The 26,627-nt window shown below is 44.8% G+C and overlaps 1 protein-coding gene across 5 annotated transcripts in view; it reads left to right on the top strand.

Annotated features, from left to right (window-relative positions):
* The window catches only part of nectin1b (nectin cell adhesion molecule 1b), a 99,828-nt gene that overhangs the window by 25,174 nt on the left and 48,027 nt on the right, over nt 1-26,627 (top strand). For all 5 annotated transcript variants that reach the window (XM_062473597.1, XM_062473600.1, XM_062473598.1 and 2 more), the window contains exons 2-5: nt 15,550-15,921; nt 17,266-17,565; nt 17,762-17,879; nt 21,202-21,353. In XM_062473597.1, coding sequence (XP_062329581.1) covers nt 15,550-15,921; nt 17,266-17,565; nt 17,762-17,879; nt 21,202-21,353 — 942 coding nt within the window. The remainder of the gene's footprint in view (nt 1-15,549; nt 15,922-17,265; nt 17,566-17,761; nt 17,880-21,201; nt 21,354-26,627) is intronic.

Raw genomic sequence — 26,627 nt, 5'->3', positions numbered from 1 at the left:
CTCTTAGTCACACTCCTTGTTACTCCCCCTAATTTTTATTTCACCCCTTCTCTTTGTCTGTCTGTCAGTCTGTCTCTCTCTCTGTCTCTCTCTGTCTCTTCCAGTTCATTTCTTTCTTTCTCTGTCTTACATTTACATTACATTTAGTCATTTAGCAGACACTCTTATCCAGAGCGACTTACAGTAAGTACAGGGACATTCCCCCGAGGCAAGTAGGGTGAAGTGCCTTGCCCAAGGACACAACGTCATCTGGCACAGCCGGGAATCGAACTGGCAACCTTCTGATTACAAGCCCGCTTCCCTCACTGCTCAGCCACCTGACTCCCTACACATGTCTTACACATACTGTACATACTCAGTATTTTCTCTCTCTCCTCTCTCCAATATCACACTCTCTTTTTCACCATTTTGCCCACCTCCCCTCCCCCTGGGTGTTGGAGCGTGAGGGGTGGGGATATGTGTCACACTGAGCACACATAGGTCAACAGGCCCAAAGCAAGCCATTGGAACAGCCACACATGGCGAAACGCTGTCACACTTCAAAGGGAAAAAAAGACATACCCTTTCCTCACAATGGCTCTTTTTTATCACCTTGTCTTTCTGTATGAACCTGCTACATCTCAGCTTTCAGTGTGCCATCTTTGCACAATTTGATACCCGCAGGTTACTGGAGCCTGGCTGACTATTTGTTTATTTGTGAGATGGATAATGGATGAAGAGTATGTGTAGTGCCTCTAGACTTAAGAAACTGTGATACTATATTGCTTAAACTACACACATTTTTCAAGGTCTGTGACATATCACAGAGTTGAGAATGATAGACAAAGCCCCCTTTTACTGTCACAAAACACACCAATTGAAGCCGAGTTGACTGTGGTGTTTATGTGTGGTACTGGGTGGGAGACCCGGGATGGCCTGTATTTGGCGGTCTATCGTCCTCTGTTGCCACTGTCATCAGTTTTCTTGTCATCCCTGTTGAGGGGTGAGCCATATGACTTCGGCAGCCACAGAGAGCAGACTGCATGCTTGGTTCATAGAGCCCTCCATAACAAAGATCTGAGGGTGACCTTATGCTCAAGGTCAACAAGCAACGGTGTTGTCGGAGGGAGACAGGTTCACACACCTTGGCATGCAAACACTCAGGCCTGCTGGTTTATTCATGTGGGGCATCTATTGACTCATCTGACAACTGGTCCAAAGAGGACATTTAGACAAGATGGAGAATGAATGTACCTTCTATTTCAGAAGCATTTCAAACTGACCAAGAGTGCACAGGTGGTCAGTTTCACGTTAACATATTCAAAATAGATGGGAGAAGTGCTCGGGTCATGTTGAGTGATTTTATGCTGTAATGTTTACTCCTTAACAATGAAAATTGGCTTTAGACAAACATGAATTTATTGTTTCTATCGCTCTAAGATAATGCCGTGAGGACAGCTGTATAATCAGCCTATAACATTTTGGCAGGCGCTCTTGCTCTCTATTTGTGGAAAGCGTAATCTAATGCATTTTTTTAAAGGTGTCGAGTGGCCTCTAAAATGCACAATTGGCCCATTGATTCGTGGCAGCCCCCAAATGACCCTGTGACGGCTTGTGAGCTTACAGTCGTGTTGGGTCCTGTTTCAATATGTCCGTGGTAGGCAGGCACCGCAGTGGTGCGACATGAGTCTTCTCTCTGACTCACAGCTAACTGATTGGAAACACAGCTCCGAATAACAACAGCTGGGGCTCAACAGACCATTAGAACACCTACCGGTTGTTGAGAGAACATCATGACAACAACCAGTGCTTTCTAAATTATGTCTAGAATTGGCTTAACTGTACTTTGGGGAGGAATTAGCACCTGAGTCCAAGTCTAAAGTACCTCTGGGGTGGCAAAGAAAATAAGTGCACCTCCCACTCACTCATGTCAAGGCTGAGTCATTTGTGAAGCAATTCCTCTCAAGCCTGGGATCAGAGCAAACTGTATCAACTCTGAGGGTGTGTCTGCCTGATCATGTCTCTGCATGTAGGTGACGTGGTTTATGATCTCTTCTGCGTACATACTGAAGAGTAAACTTCTGGCTCTCAGAGCCCCTTTCACTGACTCTACTTTCAGTCCAAAAGAAAAAAGATATCATTTAGGTGTTCAGTGAAGTGTCACCGGTGAGGCTGATAGAAAGCCTGAGAGCCGTCAGCAGCGAGCAACGATATTCGACGCTCCTCCTTGCTGGCCAGCGTGGCTAAACGCAGCTCAAACAACCTTGAAGCTGTGTCTCGTCACAGTTCATCAGCCAAGCAAAGTCAGGCTGGCTGAGCGGTGGGAAACAGGGGAGCGTCACCTCAGCCTGCCCGGGCCTGCACACCCGGCAGGGGAGTGGCAGCACATTAACAAAGCCCAGACGCCCTGCCTGCCACTGAGAACTGGAGAACCAAGGAGCTGCCCTTCACCCGCCTAATCAGCCAAGGACTAGGGCACAGAACTGGCTGTCCCAGACGCATCCTTCCACAACACTAACGATAAGGATGCTTGTGCAAAATATCATGCTCCGCATAGCTGTTTCTGCTTGGCTGGTCTTGGGCATGGAAAGGAGGCATGGCCTTGTCATCTGGCATTCTCCTAACTAGGTCACTACAAGGCTCGCTTTAGTGCAGCTGAGTGAATTCTGCTTGTAGCTTGGAAATGGGCACATACATATTTAATTGTTTTATTTGTTCTATAGTTTTTGCTATACAACAGCAAGATTAGAGAAGAAAGAATACATTTGTACTCATTTAAATACGTTATATTTTAGATGATACCAGTTAATATCATTGCTAAAATAACTTTGGTAATATAAAGACAAAGTTAACTGCAGAACAACATCAATACCACTTCCAGGGAATTATTTCCTTTGATAATTAAATTTCTGGAATTATTACTTTAAATTGGTTGGTAATACTACAATACACTAGTGCATTTTTTTTTCTGAAATGCTTTACATGGGATATTACACATGTGGTTAGAGATATGCCTTCTAGAGGGCATTTTTCAACACTAAGTGACCAAGAGACAATCAGTGGGAGTTGTTACAGCCAGAGCTTAACAATTCCAATGAAATGAACCCTTTGCCTCATAAATATTGTAAGTACTATACACCCATTTGGAGAGTAAAGGCAGTGCCATCTAAAGGTAGCTATATGTCAGCATGTTGAATAGGTGTTGCTGTGTATCCAAAGCCACACAGCAAAGAACATAGACCAAAAAAAAAAAAGCTTTGTTTGTATTTTTGGGGGGTTCTGCATACCAATCTCTTTTCCAGCTGCTACATTAGCATCATAAACACATGCACTGGTACTAGAGATGCTGCTCATTAGAATGAGACACCCATCTTTCATGCAAATAACGCTCTCTCTACCACAAACCAACCCATGTTAATGTAGAACTGGCAGCTCCATGGCAACGCACCAGTGGACTACTTCACTTTAGCAGTGACTTGATTGTATAGACCCAAATAGGTTGCAATCTGTTTGTGACACTGATTAAGAAAAACACATGGCATAACTTAACAGTGCATTTAAGGTGACCATCATTCGGCCCGCATCAGTAACTTATGACATTGGCTTGACAACATGATTTCAATGCAACTTGGATATTGTTAGAGTGCATAGCCAGATTAAACATGGGGATGGTTATAGATAGCACTTTGCTTTTGCCCCCACCTCTCTCCTGGCTCGAGGGAGCCTGTTTTCACATCTGTGTAAAAACACTCCGCTAGGAAAGTGTTAGCTTTCTCTTCTCACTTCTCTGTTGTGTAGTCAGTTCTCAAAACACATCTAAAAGTAGACACGGATGTCATCGCCATGGTGTAGTTTAGAATAGTCAAAACTTATTGTTGCATTTTTGCATGTGCTTCATTATCAACTGAGCATCTTTCGTTATGTGTAGAGACTGAACCAAGGTCTTCTTATATGGAGGAAGCTAAAGTACAATACGCCTCTGTGCTCCAGCTCTGAATCATATCACAACACACCGGTTAGACTGCAGCATTGTGTGGGAGAGAGTGTTAGAACCTTTGAAATAAGAGATTTTTGTGGGATGCTTGCAATGTGAGGGGCAGAACATGCTTAGAGGTATTTTCAGTGAATCGCATCCTTCACTAGTCTTATCCAACCCGTACAAACCAGATTGAATACCAAAACAGATGAATGTTAGATAAAGTGTCAAAGGAGAGATGAGCTTCTGTAAGATATGTGGCACTCTGAGGGTTGGAAATGGTCACAGAAATGAAGTCAGTATAGATATCTGCAGAATTGGGTGGTATCTCCACTATCAACCAACTCTAGCAGAGCTAAATTGAAATGTCCATTCTTGGATTAGGACACCACAGAGTTTGATAGAATAGCACCAGCTGTGGCAAAGGGACCCCCCCCCCTCCTGCCTATCCCCCTTAAAAACAAGAAAGAAAAACAGACCAACTTTTGCAGTGTGAGTGGATGTGTTACAAGGGATGGCAAACTCTGATTTGTCTTCTTTTTTTTACTTTTGGAAAGATTGTCTGAACTTCACATGAGTCATATATTGATTCTTTGAATCAGATCTTGAATTCCAGTTTTTTGTCCACAAGCTAATGTTTAGGAAGCTGCCAGCTGTAAATAAATGCATTGTAGCTTGTAAGTTCAATAACAGATCACATAACATGGAGTAACACCATAACAAGTTTTAGAACAATATGCTATGATGTGCTATAATGCATGCTGTGCTAGGTTAGCAAATTTTCCAAGTAAACCCTAAGCTCTCCTATTTCGATCCACTCTATCCAATGCCTGTTGGAAGCCTGCCTGTATGGAATTAGACTGTCTACCAACATGTATACTTAGCAGCAGAGGGAAAGGAGAAGTAAAAAGAGGAAACATTCCCAGGTGAAAGGCTGTTTTGCAAGCCAAAGCAGGGCTGTCAGCTGGGAGAGTGTATGGGGCCTTAATGGAGCCATTGATCCAGCACGCATGGAGGACACACCCAGCAGGGGCCGGCTCACAGTCAGGAGACAGGTGTTCGCTCGATAGCTGTCCCACTTCTCTGACCTTAAAGCTTTTAATCAGCTCTGCCCGGGAGCTTGTCAATCCTGTCAAACGATGAACAGCGCAGACTAGGCGCAGGCAGGAAGGGCAACACTTAAAGCTGGAGCTCCAAAACAACCCTCTGAAATGTTGGGGGAAGTGCAGTTAGCAGGTTATTTGGTCTGGGCTCCCATGGGTGAGGCCTTTTGTGTCTCTGAGCTGGCAATGCAGTCAGTCCACAGCCTGTGTCAGCAGACTTCGAATATGGTTCATATCAGAGCGAAGGTGTGCATGTGAAATATTTCGTTAGGGGTAGGAGTTTGTTTGTTGAGTGGAAAGCTGGAGGTTGAGTCCCATATCATGAACAGCTCTTTGAGAGATCCTGTCATCCTTGGAGACAGTTCTCTGCCCTGATGGCAAGCCTAGCATTCTAATCGCCCTCTCCCCTGGAAAACCAAGCCTCTCCATTTGCTGCACAGTGAAGTGAATGACAGTAATTTCAATATGGCCTAATTGAGTTGTTGAATCTCCCTGTGACTCCTTTCTCACTCGCACAAGTCTCTGATCAATAGTAACACACTATCATGATTTTTCAGCTGTATTTATTTTTATATTTTTCTTATTTTTTCTCATCAAAGCCTACCAGCCAAAACACATTCTAATCTCATTGGCTCATTTCACCCAGTTTGAGATATACCACCTGATGGAAGACTCAAGTCGTTGTTATTATGCATCCCACAAGTCCAGATTGATGCAGTTTGAAGTTTAGCTACAGAAAATCTTGAATATGGGAGGTAATTACAATGTAGGGTTGATGGCGGTTAATGGCAAAGCTGTTGGCAGACCCTTGGCTTCACTGGAATTACCATAAAATCCTCAATTATCTACAGCAATAGACATCTGTAAGTCTTTTCTCTCCTGTGCATTGCATAAGCACAATTCATTGCAGATTCTAGACTGCATGGAAACTTTGTGATCATTTTCATGGTTAAAGTGGTGAATTGAATGGTTTATACATCAGCATGTACCATGTACCCAAGAGTGCTTTTTTGCTTTTAGCTGAAGGCTGTCTGGGCTGAACATGTTGAGGCCCTCGACTTGATTTTCAACACTGGCTCTGTAAACCTATGGGGTTCATTTCCTGGCGTTTCCATACACCCATGAACCCACAGCCCACCCAGCCAGCTGCGTTCAGACTACATGAAGAGAAAAACCAAGTCAATTACCTCATGATTTGGTGTGAGAGAGTACCAAAATGCGAAAGGCCTACTCTATTGTGCAATCATTTTGAAGTGCTAGGCTACTGGGTTCAGTCGTTTTTATCTTTTGTATAAGGAGTCAACATTAGAATTCCCTTCTACTGATGGTATTTTATGTCAATACACATTGTACGACATCTAAAGACCAGCAGAGACTGGTGTAACCCCACACCACCCTTCTCGTTTTTCAGTTTCCCCCTTTCCCCTTTCCCCTGGCAGTGGCTTTGTTGTTCCCTGCCTATGTCTCCCTTGTCAGTAGCTTTTCACTTAATTGAAAGGCCTGTTGCTGAATACCATGCAACAGGTCAAATGCTGAAATTTCTGATGGTTAACAGTTTATCCATTTTATTACAACAACAATGTTCCACTTAGTAGAACAACTGTGCCCAGAAACATTTGCAAGGCCAAATTGGGATATCATCCCTGTCTTAATTGCCTGGTCTAACTCGATCAGAGTTGCTGTAGTATTCGAATTTGTGAGTCTTTGATCCTACAATGCATTCAGCACTGTACCAGATACTATATAAAAAAATACCCCTGCTGTGCATAATGATTTGATCTGATCTGAAGGATTTCTATATCACAAGATACATGTGAGATGATGCCTCACATCTCATAGCAGGATGTAGAAGGCAGCGAGTATGAGTGTGTGGACAGTGTGTTGAAGTTCAGTGAGTGGTGGGAAAGTCAATACTTGATCACAGCTGGGGAGCACATGCCTCTCAGAGTGAGTTCAGTCCTGAGATGTGGAGAGCATTCCTATGGTTGTGTGTGTGGAACATGGAGCATTACCCGAATCCCCTTGGAAAGATCTCCTGTGGTCATGGTTAAGGAAATGGTTCAGCTCTGGTCTGGGAGTCCTGCCTAGAACCACTGGATTTTGTAGAGCTTTATGATCAAAAAGTATGCAAAGGGAAGGGGGGTGCCTGGGTCCATGTGCTTCTTTAAAACACTCTAAAATCCCTTGTGAAGTCATGCCCCTAGGGGGTGTTCATTTCCATAGGGTCTCGCTACCATCAATTTTCTCTGGCAGATAATGATATCATCTGTTATGTGTAACGTCTTAGTTCAGTCATTGAACATCCCACAGTCTCTAGCTCGACCCTTTGAAAGTACAGCTGTTGTCGTGGATTCTTTGCAGCACCACTGAGTAATTTCATTGATGTTTTTGTTGTTAGAATTTGTTCATTGGGGTGACTACTACTACTTACTGACTACACTAGCATTACTTTTGACTTAGTACTATTAGTCTGACATATTTAGCTTGAACCAAGATAAGTTATAACTGGGCATTGGCAACATTGGCGGAATACCCAAATGGATTGATCTTCATTCAATCAGAAAATCGACATATGTTAGATATACATTTTTCAGACCAACTATCAGGATATTAGTCTGTAGTAATAGGTCAGTTGAAAAAAAAGATGCTCATCTATAACAGAGGAGTGAAACCGAAGTCAAGCTTAACAATCGGCCTGGTTTAACAGGCTACCTGAATGGCCCTGTTGGTTTACAGATGGCTTGGCTCGCTCTAGCTGAGATCTACGGCAGCAGGATGACATTTGTCAAGGTCCCCTGTGGATGACTAGTCTGACACATACTAAGTGCGCCTGTTAATTGATAGCAGCAGACGGGGTCTTCAGCCCACTGCCCACTCCAACTGGAGTGTGAATTCCCACTCCTACATGTTAATGTCTCTGATGGAATAAATGGTCTGCCCCAGCTCGTCACTCTGTAGAGGAAGAACAACATTACACGCTAGGCCAACAAGCAAAGTTGTGTGCTCAGTGCCCCCGACTGTCCTGTTTACGTCCCAAGAACCATTAAAGATGCACTTTGATGACAGCGAGCTCTTCTAATTTTTCCTCACACATCTTTAATAATGCATGAGTTCGCACGGCATGACTTTCTTTCAAGAAATCTATGGAGGCCACCCCCATAATAACACACCGTGGAGAGTCTTGAAGTATCACAAGTGACTCTAATCAAATATTGATTGAATTTGTAACTTTTTCCACTGCTGTTATACGCTTGTGGTCTTGCAAGAGTATTTCTTACTATTGTGAAGGGGGTGACCTCTCTCTCTCTAGGGTACTTACTGGGTGTAGACCTAAGGTGGTCTTTGTAAAGAGAGAAAGGGGAATTGATGGATCATTTGCTCAGCCAGGAAAGGTCATGCTTCCATGGGTCAGGTGTCTGAAAAAAGGCATTTTGAGCTTGTGCTGTGCATTCCCAAAGGTTAGGTTGCATGTGTTGTATGGATTTACATCACATGCAATATCAATAAGTTGTGAATTTGTATTGACTTTCGAAGGTCAGCAATAGAGGTGTTACTTCATAATTATTTGTGCTAAATGTATATTATTAGTTATATTTCTTGCTCAATATATTGGCGACTTGCTCACAATTTTACATGGAAATGTGGCATTTGTACTTTTTGCTAGACTTATCTTTACTTTTGGACAATAGAACAGATGGTGTGGGAAAAGGATTTATCATGCATGGTTGTCCATGGCCGGCCTCTTTCTCAGCACTTTTTGGCATGACTTTTTATAAATTTCATGCTGGATTTGCTGAATGTGCGTCGAAGTGCAAGGTATAGGGAGGCTGCTTGCTCAGGAGTAGGCCTAGGTGTCACTGAACATTCGTTTTCAAGCCATGCTTCATGGTAATCCTGTATAATGTAAATATGCAGGCCTATGGAGATTCCGAATAGAGGTTTGTAGGCACTATGTCAATAAACATCCAAGTCCAATTCCCATTCCAATAGGGTTATCATGGTGTTGTCATCAACATGCTGTGTCATTTGTTGGTGCAAGTTTCAGACAGGCTAGAAGTTCATTCAGTTTTGCTTTCAAACTTTTTTTTAAGCACTTTAAGCTTGCCTAATCATGCCCGTGCAAGTAATACAGGCCATCTTGTGTGTGAGGAGATATTTATGGTTTTGCTGCCTAGACATGCTTTCATCTTGCTCTAATACTGATCTGTCCACATGAGGTGTGCTCCCTGCATCAGACCCAACCCACGGGGCCTCCTTTACTTTAATATCCTGAGTGCTGTAAGCTGGTCACTACGCCTGACCCTTTGCTTGTCACTCTTACTGCTCCTACCCCCTCCCTGCCAAATCACTTCTGAAATCCATTTATATAACCACTTTAGCTGCTACCTGATGGATAAATAGGCTATCTGCTCCCTCCAGGGTCCGGCCAGTACCGGCTCTTAATACATCAGTCTGTATCATACCCATGACCTTTTTTTTATTGATCAGAACATTTTCTTATTAAGATGTTCAACAGCTGCCCCAAATTAAAAGCCGGAGGATACATTAGCATTTTTGAAAATAACCAGCCCTCATCACTATGTAATAGCACTCAACATTAGAGGATGATGTGCTTTGCCCCCCCCCAAATTGTGTAAATAATTTTGGACTTTTCCACCATTCTTGGCTTTAGTGGAAACAAATAATGTTTTTACAGCAGAGATATTTTTATACTTTTTCTCAGTGCAGTCAAATTCCAGACACTGCAATGTTTGAAAGTATTGAAAAAAAGTTTACCTCAGTTTCTGTTCATGTAATCATTGACCATTTGGAGGTTGTTGACTCTCGTTTCCTCCCCCCTGTTTTGCCTGCACTTTTGGTGACAGTTGTCCTCTTATTCTGTTATCTCGTATCGGGGGTGATGTCATTCAGCCATTTGGTCAGGTAATGTCAACATTGTTTATTTTTGTTTCAGTACTGAAACTGCAGTGGCCTTGTTTAGAGAAAGATAAAGAGCAAGAGAGTACAAGTGAGGCACAAAAGAGAGGGAAGGTCTGTGATACTGTCTTTACACTTGATACTAGAGACTCCCGGGGCAAAGAGTTATTTTTGGCCCAGCAGCATTTGCCTTTTCCAAGGTCATAGAAGAGCCAAATTCCAGATTACTGTTTCATATTTAAATACTTTCAACATTAAGTATCCTGGCTGAAAATGTGCTGAATTGTCTAGAATGTTGAAAACACAGGGAGAAACACGTCTAAAGCTGTGATGATGCTAATTGAAACGTATCACTTCTAAATGCTTCAAGATGGAGGTCTGTTGCGTCCAGTGGCAAAAGCAATGATTCATTTGTAGGCAGCTTGTAGGCAGTCTGATGCATCCCCTTGACATTTAAAACGCTTTCCAGCTGCTTGGGCTGTTGTAGGCTCGTGCTCTTTGCTCGGGTTGCATCAGATAGTCGTGTGGGCGGGGATCTGTACGCATGAGGTGAGAGATGCGAGCATATGGTTGACTGGCCAAAGTTCTGCTCTATGAGCCTGAAGGTTGTAATTCCATATCCCTTGTGGGTAGCCTACTACATCTCTGTCTTAGAGCTGGGTCATTCACATTCTCCTATCACATATATTTTGTTTAACTCACTAGCAGAAAATGTGGTAGTTTTTCCACAATCCCCCCACTTTTGCTACCCTGAAAAGGGAAGTACGTTCAGTGAATACATATTCGGGATAATTTTTTACATTTACAGTACAGCAGCTGTTACATGGAGCTTCATCAGCGGGTATTTTGTGTAATACAAAAGAGCATCTTGAATTCAAACTAGAGGGTTTTTTTGGGTGCGGAGGAGGAAATTACAAGCGGAGCTGCTAACCATCTGTTGCAGTAAGGGGTATTGCTGCTGCGGTGAGTGTTTGCTCAGGGAGACACGGAGGGCAATGGAAGCTGGTGAAGATGGTTGACAATTGTTTACCCAAGAGACCAGGCACTATCAATACTCTTAGCTCTAGATTTACACAAAACCTCCCTCAAACACCCACCACACCCCATACAAACATGGAACCATAAAGAAACAAAACAATAGACTAGCTTTCTCTTAGGTAATATACTTTTTTTAGGCAGGACCAAACACTCTCTTTCTTTCCGACAGTCAGTCATACCATTTGATTATCTGGGCACAATGGCTTTCAGTTCCTAATTGGTTTCCAAACGATTCAGTCTTTGATTAATTAATGGGGTGGGCAGCGTGCCACTGTTTTCCCAGAATAGGGAAATGTGTCTTAGCATTCTGGACTAACACAGGAGAAAAGCTGCTTCGATCGAGAGACAGAGCTTATTGGGAAGGAATGGTCACTGTGTGTGTGTGTGTGTGTGTGTATGCTTGTATGTATATATGTGTTTGTTGGATCCAATGTTTTCGATGCAAACTCCCCTGAAATGCCCACACGGCCCTGTGAATAGGACAAGGCCCTGTGTCATTGCCGTGGGAACTGGGGCTGGTTTAAGCAGCCATTATCTACTGTGGCGCAGGCAATGCCGCCCCCGGTGCCGTCCCACTAATGCACCGACGCCAGTACGGTACCGTCACGGAATCTAGGATCTAGACAATAAGACGTCTGCTCTGGAGTGTCTGGGTGGGGGGAAAGGGGGTTCCAAATGGCCAATAATGCTCAATGAACATTACAAATATACAAATATAGTTTGGGTATGATGAGTTAAATTACATAGAACTCTAAAACTGAATCGGGCACTGTGTTCATAGATGAAGAAAGGAACATCATTGTGTGCAGCCGAAGCAGTTGTTTTTTCAGAGACAGTTGGTCGCTGGTCAACTGAGCTGCACAAAGAAAACAGTCCTGCTTTTCCCTTACGCTGTACAAACCCTTGCTGTTATATGTCTCAATGTGTAGTATTATGTTAGGAAATTGGCTAAAATGTACTTGTGCCTTGTAGATTGCAACAATGTTGCCTTGTACAAATATGTTGTGTACGAAGTGTGAATCTCTTTGTTAGACTCTGGTATTTCAAATCCCAAAAGGATGAGCAAAGTTTTAATCAATGTAATTAAATTCCATTCAATCACCTTCTGGAAAGACAATCTTGTAGCAGGATTAAAACTTTGCACAATTCCTGTCCACCACACAAGGTCATTTAACTATTCTAAAGCTACTGCCGGATGACGTTTTCAAGTGCACGGCCAAAGACACCATATGCAGACATCATAGGGTACATCTTTTCCCCTTGTTGCCTGAGAGCCTCAGTCTGACTACAGTCGAATTGTTCATAGAACAGTGCTGTTAAGAGGGCCCTCCCTGTCTCGGCGTTATTGTCTAAGAGCAGGTCCTTGTTGCCAGACGGTTGAGCAGCTGTTTTCTTGGTAACCCCACAACCCTCGCTCACCCCCCTATCCCTCCCCAATCTCAGTCAGCTCACCTGGCATGAATCAGATCACTCTGCCATTCCTCTTCCTGCTCGGGGATGTTGTTGCTTTTTTTGTCCATCCGTCATTTTTGTTTCTCTAAGAAATAAAAACTCCCTTTTCATCCCACAGGCATCCTTCTGGTGGTGCCTATCCTGCCACCCCCCCAGCCCCCCGCAGCCCCCCCCAGCCCCCCCCCTCCCTCACCTGACTGTCCCCCTGCTACAACAAAGCTGCAGGCGACCATCCCCTAGAGCCCCACCTACCTGCAGACATGCCTCACTGCTGAAGAGGAATACCACACACTTTCGCTTAACTCTTCTCAGCCCACATATTCCCACTATCCGGTATTTCTCTCTCTCTCTCTCTCTCTCTCTCTCTCTCTCTCTCTCTCTCTCTCTCTCTCTCTCTCTCTCTGTCTCTGTCTCTCTCGTGCTCTCTCTCTGTCTCTCTCTCTCTCTGTCTCTCTCGCGCGCTCTCTCTCTCTCTTTGTCTCTCTGTCTCCCGTTGTCCAAGCTTTATTTGAAATAGCTGTTATTTTTCAACTTTTGCTCTCTACCTCTATGCCTCTCTCTCGATATCCTTTTCTGCTCTTTCTCTGCCTCTCGTCTGCACAGCCCTGGCTCTCTCTCTCTTTCACTCTCTCTCTTTTCCTTTCTGTCTTTCTTTCTGCAGTACAGCAGCACCATGGTGTAGGCTCTAATTACAGCTCCTCTTCCGCACTCTGCCAAGGACCCCTCTGGTCCTCCAGTGGAGGAGGGGGCCCCCGGAGGCCCCTAGTCCTCCGCTGAGTGGCTCAGGGGCTGTGGCTGTGTAATTACGCCGTTCCTCCCGGCCTTCATCTGCGTGGGCTTCTGTTTATTTGCTGCATTTTGAGAGGGGACCACCAGGCCCAGTGCAGTAATAGAAGGGAGGAGGAGGAGGAGTGAGAGGGGGACGACAGTCGCTCCCGTTTTCAACCCCTGACAAAATAGTTTTAGTTTTCAAGAGTACTGGAGTTATATATTTATCAGTTTCCCTCCCTTTCCCCCGCACCCCTTCACTTCATCTGTAGAGACAATACTAACCACTGTTGGCACGCACTAAATTGTATTGGTATTTCAAAAAGGCATAGCACTATATTTCCCACCGCCATAACTGGTAATTTACACGGTAATACACTGAACTAAACTACAGCCCTGGGGTGCACAAGGACACAGGTGTTTCTCAAGGTACGGATGACAAGGTTGCGAGTGCTTCCTGTCAAACTACATTAGTCCATCAATCTGTCATCTCCAATTCCCTGAAGTGATTTTGAATCTCTATAGTGAATGTGTAGTTGATGTGGTCTGAGAGGAATGGAAGAAGATGTGCTCTGTCCCTTAAAAAAAAATTGCCCTTTTTTATTCCTCTCCGCTCACTGTAAAATACTGCACTTGAATGATGTGGTATTCAATGTAAGAAGCAGAGGACCTATGTGGCTGCCCTTGTTCAAGAAAAAAAAACATGTTAAGCAGTTCATCCAAGGCCCAAGCCAAACACTTATTCATTCTATTTAGTTTAAGCAGACACACAGACACCCCCTCGCTCAGCTATGGGTACAGTATGCTGTATGCTGAGTACGCTGGATGAACTACAATGAGTTTCTGGCTGCTAGCTGTAGGATCAGATTCTGTATTCATTCAGTGACTCCATAGATGCAGGCCTCTCAGATCCTCTTACACATTTTAAAGACTGCCTGGGAGATTTATCTCAGAGTACAGCTATTATCCATGGGCGAGTCGCTGTTGCTCATTGTTAAGAAGTTGCTGCGAGGAGGATGCATGTGCTAACACCAGAACCCTGTACCCATTAGGGGCTGGACTAGATTTCCACTCTGTTTTCAACTTCATTCAGTTGTTAGTTTTTTACGAGTCCAACATGATTAACACAGGAATCCCAGGCTTTCTTCCTGTGGGTTGGAGCTTCTCAGTGGGAGATAATTATAGCGTTGGCTGCCCGTAAATGTAAGCACAGAGAGAAATCAGACATCACCTGGAGAGGGGCATGAATCTAGCTGAAATAACACCAATGTGTCAAAGACAACAGGACACAGGGGCCCCTAGATCCACCCACAGCCACATCGGTCCTCCCCCCAGGCTGAACTGGGGGGAGGTCGGAGGGAGTCGGGGTTGTTCTGGGACAGGGGGGGGCGACCTGGGCGTCGGCACCCAGGTGGGCCGGACGAGCAGAGGGGGGAGAGGGAAGGAGGGATCTGGCAGTAGAAGTGACAGCGGTTTTAAGGCTTTTATCAGGAAACTTGTGCGTGTGCCATTCCCCAGGTGACAAAGTACTGGCTAGGAGAGAGGGAGAGGGAGAAGCGGGGTGAGTTTGACTGCGGGCCAGAAACGCCGTGAGAGACTTGAAACGCGGGGAAGTTTGCACGAGGCGCCACCTCTCTAATTGACCTTTTTTGTGACTCACAGCGGTGATGAAGAGGCAGAGAACCCTTCCATTTGCTAATTGCTCGCTTTTTATGTAGCTAATGTGTGCGTTCTCATTGTTGGTGCACTCGCACAGGGATACACATTGTGTCTTTTAACAGATGCTTCAGCCGGTCATTGAACTATTTGTGACTGGAAAGTAATTAAAGTTAGAATGGGCTGGCCAGGTTGGCGCAGGGTAGGTGGAGGGAGGGAGGGGTATGGGGTGGGGGACAAAGGGATGACTTGGCTCCAGATCACTGCCCTTGGACTCCTTCATTAGCGATGCATTGGTTCCCCCTCTCCTCTCCTTTCTCTTCCCATCTCATCAGAAGCGGTTCCCTGGTAAAGAAATGGGAGGAGGGGAGAGATGTGCCTGTTATGTTAATTCCATCTCTCAGGCCTGCAACAAACCTAACTCACCGTACTGACTACAGGGTCTCGGTGAAGGGATGGATGCGGGTGGTTGGGTGTTATCATGTGATTAAGTTTGAGTGAGTGTGTATGGGTGCGTGCGTGCACTGCCTAGCAGGGTGAATTGACTTGCTGACTTGCAGTGCATGTCGTTGGTATTGAATGCAGTGTTTTGTTTGGCCCTGCTTTCCTGTTAATAGTAATGAAATTGTTTTTTTTCCTCTCGCTCCTTGTTTGTTTCAGAGGGCAATGGGCAGATGGTACAGATGGACTCCATTAAGTCAGGCTTCGTCGGCTCTCAGGTGGAGCTGCGCTGCATCTTCGTCAACAGTAACCCGCCGGTGAAGATCTCCCAGGTCACCTGGCAGAAATTCCTCAACGGCACCAAGCAGAACGTGGCCATTGCCAACCCTGCCCTGGGAGTGTCTGTCCTGCCGCCTTTCAAGGAGCGGGTCAGCTTTAAACAGGCCGCCGTGCGACACCGCACACCCTCTCTGGAGGACACCACCATCGTGTTCAGCAGCCTGCGGCTGTCTGACGAGGCTGCATACATCTGCGAGTATACTACCTTCCCTGCTGGCAACCGCGAGAACATGGTCAACCTCACTGTGTTCGGTAAGCCTCACCAACCAGTAGCTGTGCCACAGTGCCACACTTACAGATTGTTTTTTTTTTGTGTTGCATTGCAGTATCTAGTGGGGTTTCTTAATATGGAGTGACTTGAAATCCTACACTGTAGTACTACTATATCAAGGTCCTAAGGTAGTTAGCGCAGTGACACAATATCTTTACTGCTCAGTAGGACGGCATTTTAAAAAGGTCATTTATTAAGGGGGGGTACAGTACAGTGAACAATAACATGGCAAAAATAAATGACTGACCTTAATCATTCAATTGTGGAGGGTCAATGAAAGCTTCCTGTAATTGGCTCTGAACACGTATTACTGTACTCTGTACATAATTGTTTGCTCTATGTGTTGGCAATTTCATGAAACCATTTACACAGTAAGACCTCAGGGACCCCAGACATCACTGAACTTAAGGAGCGTCCTTTCCTTCGCTCCTAGAGCAAATAATTAAAAGGATAGAGGAGCTACTAAAACATAAATCAATAAAGCACCATGTTTTGATCCTCTGTGTTTGCTGGCACTGGAGTGTAATAATCTCATGGGCGGGGGGAGCAGAAGTGTACTTTATCTCACAGAGAGGCAGCTTTGAAAAGGTTATATGCTGACTCTGATTAGAGATCTAATTAGAAATAGAGTGTTGGTTTGTTTTCCATTAAGCCCCAGCAAAGGAAAAGCACTTGGCTTAAGTAGTCCCTGTTGCCAGCGTGTCTTGTCAACTCCAAGCCCCCCATTTTGTGTCAGTGAGCCTCCCAGTCCCTTTGAGGCCTTTTTGCGGCTCAGTGGTTGCCAGAAACCTGTATAGATAACTGACTGACAGTGCTCAAAGAGGCTCTTCATGTCCTATCTGCAGCTCCCACAAACCTGCTATTCATATCTACTTACAGTTGTGCATTTGCTCTTGTTCGAGCCTGCCTTTTGATGTTGCTTGGGTAAATTGCTAATTGGCAGCTCACAAAGGATTTGAATTGGATGACTTTGAAAATGGCGTCTGCATATGTTTGATTTTTTGTTGTTGCTTTGAGCCATATAAAGCAAATACAAAAAGAAATATTGAATTCAATCTCTGCAAACTATTTTCATCTTACCTCTCTTTAAACCTTTAATTTCAAATGACTGTTATTAACTAAATCTAAATTCTCACAATAGGGGAAGAGCAGATAATTATAAAGTAAAATGTAATTCATATGTTCAAATCTTCATAGACATGATTAGTATTTCTTGATGAAGGACAGAGGTTGGAGCATTAAAATAAAAATGTTCAAACATGTCAACATAAATTCATCTCTCTATGTCCTTCGATCTCTCTTTTTCTCTCTACCTCTCCCCACAGCTCGACCTGTGACACGTATGACACTGACCACGCCTACCATCGTGGCCCGAGCCCAGAAGCGAAAGATGACAGTGGCCACCTGTCTGTCAGCCAATGGCAAACCTCCGAGTGTGATCAAGTGGGAGACGAGGTTGAAGGGAGAAGCCACCTTCCAGGAGACCCGGAACCCTAACGGCACCGTGACGGTGCGAAGCAACTATGTGGTGGTGCCCAGCCGTGAGACCCACAAGCAGAAACTCACCTGCATCGTCACTTACCGCAGCGAGAGGATCACAGACAGCGTGGTGCTGAACGTGCAGTGTAAGGCTCTCTCGCACTCTCACACACTCAGGATCTCCCACTGTAGTTTGACCAACACCAATTTGATGAACACATATGCTTTTTTCTTAGGATACAGTACCACTTTCATAAGTAGAATTCCTTGAATACAACGGATATGGTTAGTAGTCTGGGAGGCCGAGTGGCTGTCTTGCTAAGAGATGTCTTTCTCCTGCAGATGAACCAGAGGTGAAGATTGAGGGCTTTGACGGGAACTGGTACCTGAACCGCCAGGATGTCCAGCTGACCTGCAACGCTGATGCCAACCCACCCGTTACCGTGTACCAGTGGAAACTGTGAGTCTCACGCGCCCACTGGCATGCACACGCACACATACTATACACCAACACTCACACACACAAGCGCACACACACACGTATGTACATTTACACACACACACTAAAGCTGCATGTCCTAAAACAGCTCACAGCACAGAAAATCAACAGGATTGTTTACTTCACTTTGCAGAAATCATACTGAACAGTGGTGTTTTGTTATGGTTCAGCTGGTAGTAAACACTACTTCTACTTTGGTTTTCAAGCTACCTGAAATAGATTGCCCTATTAAGAGAAATGCTCTCCACGTTTTCTCCATTCTTGAAATCCTCAGCTTTCCCATCTCCTGGTTTATTTACAAAATAGGTAATGAAGATAAGCCGTGTAGCTGAGGCTGAGTACAATGGACCTATTAAGGCAACTGCAAACAGCTCTATCTGCAAGATGGTCACTGATACCGTGAGACAAATGCAAACAAAACGTAGCCAGACAGCTTTGCTTTTGTGTCTCCTTTTGAAGGGCCACATACCCCCATGCAGGTGAGGCAGGTTGAGAGGAGATTGCTGTTATTGTTCTGTGTGCTTTAAGGGAGGCTGCTGAGGAGGGCTGTAGTTCTCAGAGAAGACATTCAGGACTGGGCTGAAGTAGGAGCTATGGACTAAGTCTGCATACCGGAGAGATGACATCAGTGCTTTGCTACACACAGATGATCAGGGCAAGGAGGGTGGCTGTGTGTGAGGCAGTACAGACTGTACATGTTTTCCGAGCCCCTCGTGGGGATTCACCAAATAACTCTGGGCTTGATTCACTCTGACTAATCGTGTAAAGATTGGCCTTTGTGCAAACTGCACGTTCAATGTATCCAGTACCCTGGCCTTGTGAAGCACAATTAAACGTGGAAATGTTGGCAGTTACTAATTTGCTTTAACTGTGTTGTGCCTGTATGCAGTTTTTTTCTGGTTTGTCAGCTATATAAACCTGTTTCCAAAGCCAATTTGATATAGCGGCACTTTCCCAGTTTATCACTGTTAAAAATGAAAGAATTATCCACTGAAAATTGAGAGATAAATGTAGCAATTTGTCCTGTAATTGCTTAGTGAAAGTTGGGAAGAGAAACATGTCACTGGACTCCAGCATGTGTGGATTAATAGTCTATTGTGAACTCCTTGTATTTGCTCTGCAGGCCACTGCTGGGTTTTAATGAGGGAGAGGGGACTTGTCATGGTACAGACTCTTAGGGCAGAAACACTGAAACTCACAAAGTGACAGAGGAACGCAAGAGAAGGGGGATATGTTGCTTTGTTTTCTCGTTTTAGGATGGATAGAGATAGAGAGGATAGGGTAGAGCAGGAGGGAGAGAGAGAGGACGAGGGGAGGACGAGATGGTGATGCAAAACGACGAGGGCAGTGGGCTGACAGATAGGAGGGGACGGCCATTGCCGTCGTGGGAACGAGATGCCAAATCTGTTGTGAAGGTTCCCCTGGGCTTCACTGTGGAGGTCAGAACAAGACTGCCGGAACCACCCGGAACAAGCAGGCCTATGCACAGCATAGCTACCTCAACACATAGACACACACTAGTGTTTAGTCAACACACTACCCTTATCACTCTTTAATTCTGTTAACCAGCGTTTCAAATCTGCAGTAGATCAATGGCTGTATGCAGCAGTCAGGATTTATTTGATATAGTAAGATTGACGATATAAGGCCCGCAAGGCCGCCATAATTGGATTGTGACTCCTAGTGTGATGGGTTCAATAAGGATCCTTTGAACATATATTAAGCAAAAACATATTGTAAACTCACATGATCCATTGCTATCAAAGATGCTATGCAACTGTAAATTACAGACTGCTGCTCTCTGCTTTGCCCTAACCCCACTGTAATACCATCCACTTTCTTATCTGCGGCACTTACTATGCACTATTTGTATGTTGCTATGGATTAAAGCATCTGCTAGATAAATAAATAAAATGTAACATGGATGTGTATGTGCAAAGAAAACAAGCTGTAACTTATCAGCAATGCTGATGAAGAAAGCACTGGAGACCCAGGTTCACTGTCCACACTTGCAACCAGAAATACTTTACAAGAAAGGTCTATTTTTGCCAGGATACAATTTGTTTTTAATGTACCTTTAATGGTCATTAATTATGCAAATGTTACACTAGTGTGTGATTCCCACAAAAGATGGAGGTCTTTTTTTCTTCCATGAAGCCATTTAGTGAAGCTCAAGTACTTGATGTGGCATTATTGTTCCAACCCTGACCTGATTTTGTCAGCTCTCTCTAATGTCATTTTGCTCCTCTCTCGGTGTAATAAACGAAGCATTTCATTGTCTTTAATGCTCCGACGGTTTGGAGCGTTCTTCCTCCAATTGAAAACAGGCCGAGGACTTCAGGAGGGAAATGTTAGCTGCATCCAATTTGTTTACAGGAATGGAGAGCAGATCATTACGGGGCTTAAACTCCAACAGCTGCAGAATAAAAATGTGGCTGCACAATTACTCACGTCGTGCTGGGGAAGCGTCCAATAAGATCACCCCCCCCCCACCACCACCCACCCTTTTACCCCAACCAAAATCTGACTTGTCTGAGTGGAGCTTTTGACGCTTTAAATAGCTGAATGATCTAAAGTTATTCGAGAATATGCAACTGAACTGAAATGTGATTAGTCATCCTTAATCTTGCATCTCATTTATCTCGTGAGGCAACGTAAAAGGTTGTTCTGATAAGACAAGTGAAGAGTTCATCCAGGGTTGATTTGTTAAGGAGCTGTGACCTCTGTGACCTTTGATAAAGGGCAGGGCAGGTCTGGTTGCGCTGGAGAAGTGAACCATGAAAGACAGAGGAAGAAAAACAGCCAGGCCGAACGGGGCCACGGTTTTCTTAGACTCCTTGGCGTTTGATAGATTCGGCATTTATCGCCTGATCAGCTGCTTCACCCAACAGTTCTCCTGTGTTTTGAGCCCAGCCAGATGAACTCACCTGGGAGGAAATGGAGGGGGATACAAAAAAAAGATAGAATTACAAGATATATATTTTTTCGGCTCCCGAAAACATTTGGTGTTGTCAGGGATGATTTGTAGCTGTATGTGTCATACCTGCCTGAACCTGTTGGCATTCTTTTCTCTCGTAACTTTATTTTGACTTCTTGGATGATGGGTGGATAAATCCCTGTCAAAAATTCCTGGTATGTGATCCCATTCAGGCTTGTTTTTCTCTGGAGATTGTATTTTCCACAATGTCTGAATTGCTTTTCTACACTTGGGAGAGGAACAAGTTATTGTGTTATGAGGGTGTTTTTATTGTGACTTTAATATTGCCCTCTCTCTGCTTTCCAGTTTGAATGGCTCCTTGCCCAACACTGTTGAGATCAAGAACAACTCCCTATTTTTCAAAGGGCCTGTGACCTATGACCTGGCTGGCACGTATGTCTGTGACGCCACCAATGGCATTGGGACCCGTACTGGCAGCGTGGAAGTCAACATCACAGGTAGGTCCCCTGGCGGTCGCCTCTCTCTCTTTGCTCATGGCTTTTGGGAATGTGTTTTTCATGACTCTGGCATTGCATGCGTCTGTGCAACGGGGGTTTGGGAAATGTGACAATGACATCCGGGGGCATTGGCTGACAAATTCCTCCCGCCGCTGTCGATAGTGAACATGCACGCGCATGCACGCACACGCACCCACACTCACACACTGATACGGAGGCAGAGTGGTCCAGGTGATTGTGGTGGTCTCGCCCGTGTGTTTAGGATGTGGTGCCCACCTGCCAGGGCCGTGAGGCTCACTGCAGCTCCGTGTGACAGACTCGAGGAAGCCGACACTGCGTCTGTCTCTCAGCGCATTCCTCATTGTCACATCACAGAGCCAATCCCACATCCCCCTACACACACAGACACATGTGCAGAAGCAGGATAAAGCAACCCTGTCATCTCAACCCAAAATAACATCTAGGAAATGAGGGGGGTTGGGGTTGGGGGGGGGGGGGTTGCCGTATTGATCATAGTTTTTCGCTACATGCTCACATTTCTCAGAACAGCCTTTGCCTCCTTCGCAGTCAAGCACTTCTCATTTCTGTATTTTTCTCTGTCTTCCGGGGGGGCGAACGCAAAATGCAGAACAAAACTGATTCAGTTCCCTTGTCTTCCAGTTTAATTGTAGGCACACTCACGCTTTGCAGTGGTTCCTTTGGGTTCTCATCCATAAGGGAAAGGCATTTAGCAATAAAAGGACCAACTGCAATATGTCCCAGATCTCTCCATTACGACACATAGAAGGAGAGATCCTATCTATTGCTGCCAGCTGTGCGTGGAGCTGGGAGACTGTGACAGTTTTGCTCTGGTTGGGCAGGAGAGACTTCCCTGTCTGCTTGGTTTCCTGGGGGTCGGATGGCTCGAACTCGCATTGCTTTGCATGTTGATTCATGTCTTGTCTCTGACGACGCTGTGCTTGGTGTGGTATCAACGGCTGAGCATTCTCTCTTTCTTTCTCTTTCTTTCTTTCTTTCTGGTTTGGTTAGTGGTGTTCTTCCACCGTCAGTGCCTCTAATGTAAGTTCACTGCTCTCGTGTGGGAGGCACTGAGATGTCTTCATAAACACATTTTTAGGCCATGACCCCGTGAGCCTGTACCTTCAGCAGTGATCATTAAAATGGGAACATAGACTTTACCAATCAAGCACGAAAGCAATGAAGGATTCTAGAGGTGTTACATGTGTATCACAGTGGTGGTGAGCAGAGTGTCTGCCGCTGAATGAGAGCAGATGTCATTCTTCTGTACAAACATCAGTGAAGTCATCGTTTTCTTGTCATAACCTGCCTAGGTTGCTTGAATTCACTCTGTTCTAACTCCATTTCCACACATTTTATATCAAACTTTGTTCCCATCTTTGTTCAGTGTATTCTCAGTAGCATATTAATCACTGTGAATGTAAACTGTGATCAGACAATGACTGTTTTGGGGTGTGTTTTGTTGTGTGTACGCGTACACGTGTACAGGAACGGGATTATGGGAAGGATAATACAGAAGACAGAAGTGATCCTTGTGTCTTAGTATTATGCCTAGTGTGTGTGTGTGTGTGTGTGTGTGTGTGTCAGCCTAGTGTGGGTCAAGATTCCTCTCTTCATTGTGTGTGTTGCATCCTGAATTTGACTGTGGCATTGTTTTCATTGAATGTGAAGAACTATTAACAATGGGTGTGCTGAGAACAGCTTGTTCGCTTGTTGGAATGTTTGTACTACATGTTTACGTAGAGAGATCATGGATTTATACTGTACATGTCTAGACCAACACCAAACACCATAACAGGCATCATTATGTACCAAATGTTTCCGGTTTGTGTCCTCCATGTTGGCTGAGCTTGGAAAATAAGTCTATACAGTAGGTTACAGACACCCACTGGAGGCTACTAAGTCGGCTGCACAACATGAGTATTAATACAGACAAGGTATGCTCTCTCAACAACTATACAACCTCCTGTCAAAGTGAAGCTGTAGTTGTAGCCATGCAGGCGATTCAAGTTATGTTCTTGGACAAAAAACATATGCCATTCAGGTACGCACTGTGTTGTAGCTGTTTCTTTACTTCTCAGTTCATCTGTGTGTAGCTGTGCTTGCTGTATGTGCAACTCCATTTTCCATACTCGAAAGGCGGCACATTACAGTCACTCACCAAGACAGTGATGGTGTCTTATGTCTCGGTGTGGTCTCTGTGCTTGCTCTCATTAGATACTCCCCCCCACCTCCGAAAAAACTAGAATCACAGTTTTAGGTGTGATTTCCAAGGGGTCCCATGCAGTTCTGCAAGCACATCTGTTTCCATAGTAACAGTTAAGGGGATCAGGATGTCTTCTCTTTCTCCTCCTCTGTCTTCGCTGATCCTGTGAAATGCAACACACTCAGTCTCATCGGAGACTGCCAGCCAAGGTCTCACATCTTCCTTCAAACCGTCCAGAAATTCTTACCTCAGAGACAAAGATATTGAATTGAATATAGATGTTTTACAGCCTTGTGCTGCACCGTATATCAAGACATTTTTTGGTAGCGGTCGGTTTTAGTGCCGGCCATTCACCGATGATAGGAATAAAAGCCCCCGTTAAGAGAGAACCCTGGAGAAGCACTGCCCCTTAGCTCTTTCATGTGCTTTGTGCACTCTTGACTTTGGCTCTACATAATGACCCGGCAGTGTAGGTAAAAGAGTGTGCTGATGCTTCATTAACTTCAAAAGGCATCTCTGCGCCTCCCAACAGCCTTGGATAGGCCCGGCAGAGGGGGAGAGGGAGCAAAGGAGGGAGTTGGAGGAGGAGGAGGGGGGGGGGAGGAGGAGGAGGGGGGGGGGAGGAGGAGGAGGGGGGGGGGAGGAGGAGGAGGGGGGGAGGTTTAAACGAGTCAGGTTTAAACGAGAGCCTTCCGCTGGCTCATGTTCAAGGCTGCAGCACACGTTCTGGCAGGTGGTTCCAAAAGAATGCTCGCTAAGTGCTCTATGCATTAAAGGAAGGTGACCAAGGCAAATAACACATACATTCGAAACCAGTAGGTCTACCTGTCCCATGCATGCAATTAGCGGCTTTGTAATCGCTACATGCATTATTGAAAGGCGCCTTTTGGAGGTGTCGAGTCACAAAAGCTTTTAGGGCAATTATGTTGTTTGCCTGAATTGAGATGTTGTACCTCTTTGATTTATTTGGGGGGTCCTAAACCTTTCAGTAAAGTGTGAATGCGGAAAGGCAGGTAAGAAAAGTACATAACAGTATCATAACTAGTTGCCTCAGTCTGTTTTGAACTCACTGGCTTAGATTACCTCTGTTACTTCACCACACCTGGGAACTGGAAAACAATAATGACTCATGGAGCATTTAAATGAAGCTACTGAAGCCGCTTTCCTCAGATGAATTTCAAGGAGCTGCAGAACTGTCACCTATTCTTGAAGGGCCACAGAGCACCTTGTTTCAATTAGTTGAGAGGTAGTGTTAGTCGGATGGCATCGACTGCGGCGGGCAGCTTGGGCTGATGTGGTTCTCTCCAAGGACACGTGTTCTGGAGATATGGTGTCACTTGTCGGAATCTAATGAACCACTCTCCTGTTTTAATCAATCTACACGCAGAGAACAAAGGGGAGAAAGGGAGAAGTGTAAGAAAGAGGAAGGGGGGAAGGTGCAGGTGAAAGAGAGCTGTGGTTGAGGTGGGTCTTGTAATTGGAGGACTTTTACCTTCTCGTCCTTTACCATTCTTATTTACATTCCGGTCAAAGATCTACCGAGAGTAAATTTACATGTAGTCCCATCAGAATACCAAAAGGATAGATGAATGTGCCAGTTTCTACGGTCCCACAGAGTTAGTTTTAAAAACCGAGAATATTGAAAAGCACACTGTACATAAGCCACTGTAGTTCAAAGATAATTTCCATCTAACTGAGTAACTGTCCACTATATGACCCTAGCCCCTACCTTTAGTATTAATCCCTGCTGTGCTTCCATCTACTGGGAATAGGGAGAAAACTAAAATCACAGGATATAGAATGAGTCAGTCACGACTCACAGCAAAGGGAAGAATAATGTGGTTAACCATCAAGATGATTCCCACTTAAGAGGGAGAAATGAGCCTTTAATTACGAATATCAACTTTTCCATCCTCACACTCCCTTGGCTGTGCATGGGAAATGAACAGCTCTGCAGTGTGATTTTGAGATCCACCCGGCCACAACCGTCACGATGAATGACTGTTCTGTCAGGCTGCCCTAACAATTATGTTATTATCACCCCTGAGAAAAGAGCAGTGAGTGGTTCTCTGCTGAGGGCTGCTCTGTAAACAGTGACACTGGCGTGATGGGAGAATGACTGCCAATGGGTGAGCAGCCATTCAATGGGAAGTTAATTTGTTTACCCTCTTCTGAACATGTTTTGGATAATGATCTCCACTTGATTGCAGGGTATCTGAGCATTGGAGGCACACATGGTAAGGTCAACTTTTGTTAGTGTGGGCTACAAAGACCCAAAGAAGATGAATCCTTCTTGGCACATTAAGGTCATCATATGTGTAAGGGAGAATGGGAGTAGTATGCAGTAAGGTCGGGCGGAGTGCGAGCCTTTTAGTCTGGCAGTATCCAAGGCAAACTTTGATCTCCATCTTCAGCCATTGAGGAATCTCCTGGGTTTGACTGCAGAGGTTGAGGCTTGATATCTTTTGGACTCGTCACTAAGGTTAAATATGCAATAGAGTGACTAAGTTCCCCTCAATTTAGCCAGCAAGTCTGGGGACGTGATGCCTCTGTAGGCACAGGCAACCGGCACAGACAGCTGTTCACGCTCGCCTGAACAAGCAATCGCTCGTTCTTCTAGAGAGAGACAGATGAAGGGAAGAAAGTGAACCACAAGGTGAAAATGAGATGAATAAAACATAGATATACACCATCGAAAGATATAAATAAATGATGGAATCCATGTGACAAAAATAAATGCGTCAATGGATCTGGTATTGGAATTAAGTTCAGAGATAAAATGGATGCCAGGAATAGGCTCCAGCAAAACCAGGGATGTTGAGAAAGATGGGGATGGAGGGAGGAGAAAAGGGAGCGAGGGAGGGATGGGTCAATGAAGAGGGGGTAGGAGAAGGACAAGGGAGAAGCAAGGGAGAGAAGGGATTGCACCAGTGGTGTTTACATACTTTTACATAAGCGGATGATCCAACCTCTTTCTCACTGCTTGTCACATATCCTATCCTCCAAGACATGGCCTGATTGGCAAAGACAGGGGAAGAGATGGGAGAGGA

Source organism: Osmerus eperlanus, chromosome 11, assembly GCF_963692335.1.
Source record: "Osmerus eperlanus chromosome 11, fOsmEpe2.1, whole genome shotgun sequence".
NCBI lineage: Eukaryota > Metazoa > Chordata > Actinopteri > Osmeriformes > Osmeridae > Osmerus > Osmerus eperlanus.
This window is presented reverse-complemented; position numbering and strand designations above follow the sequence as displayed.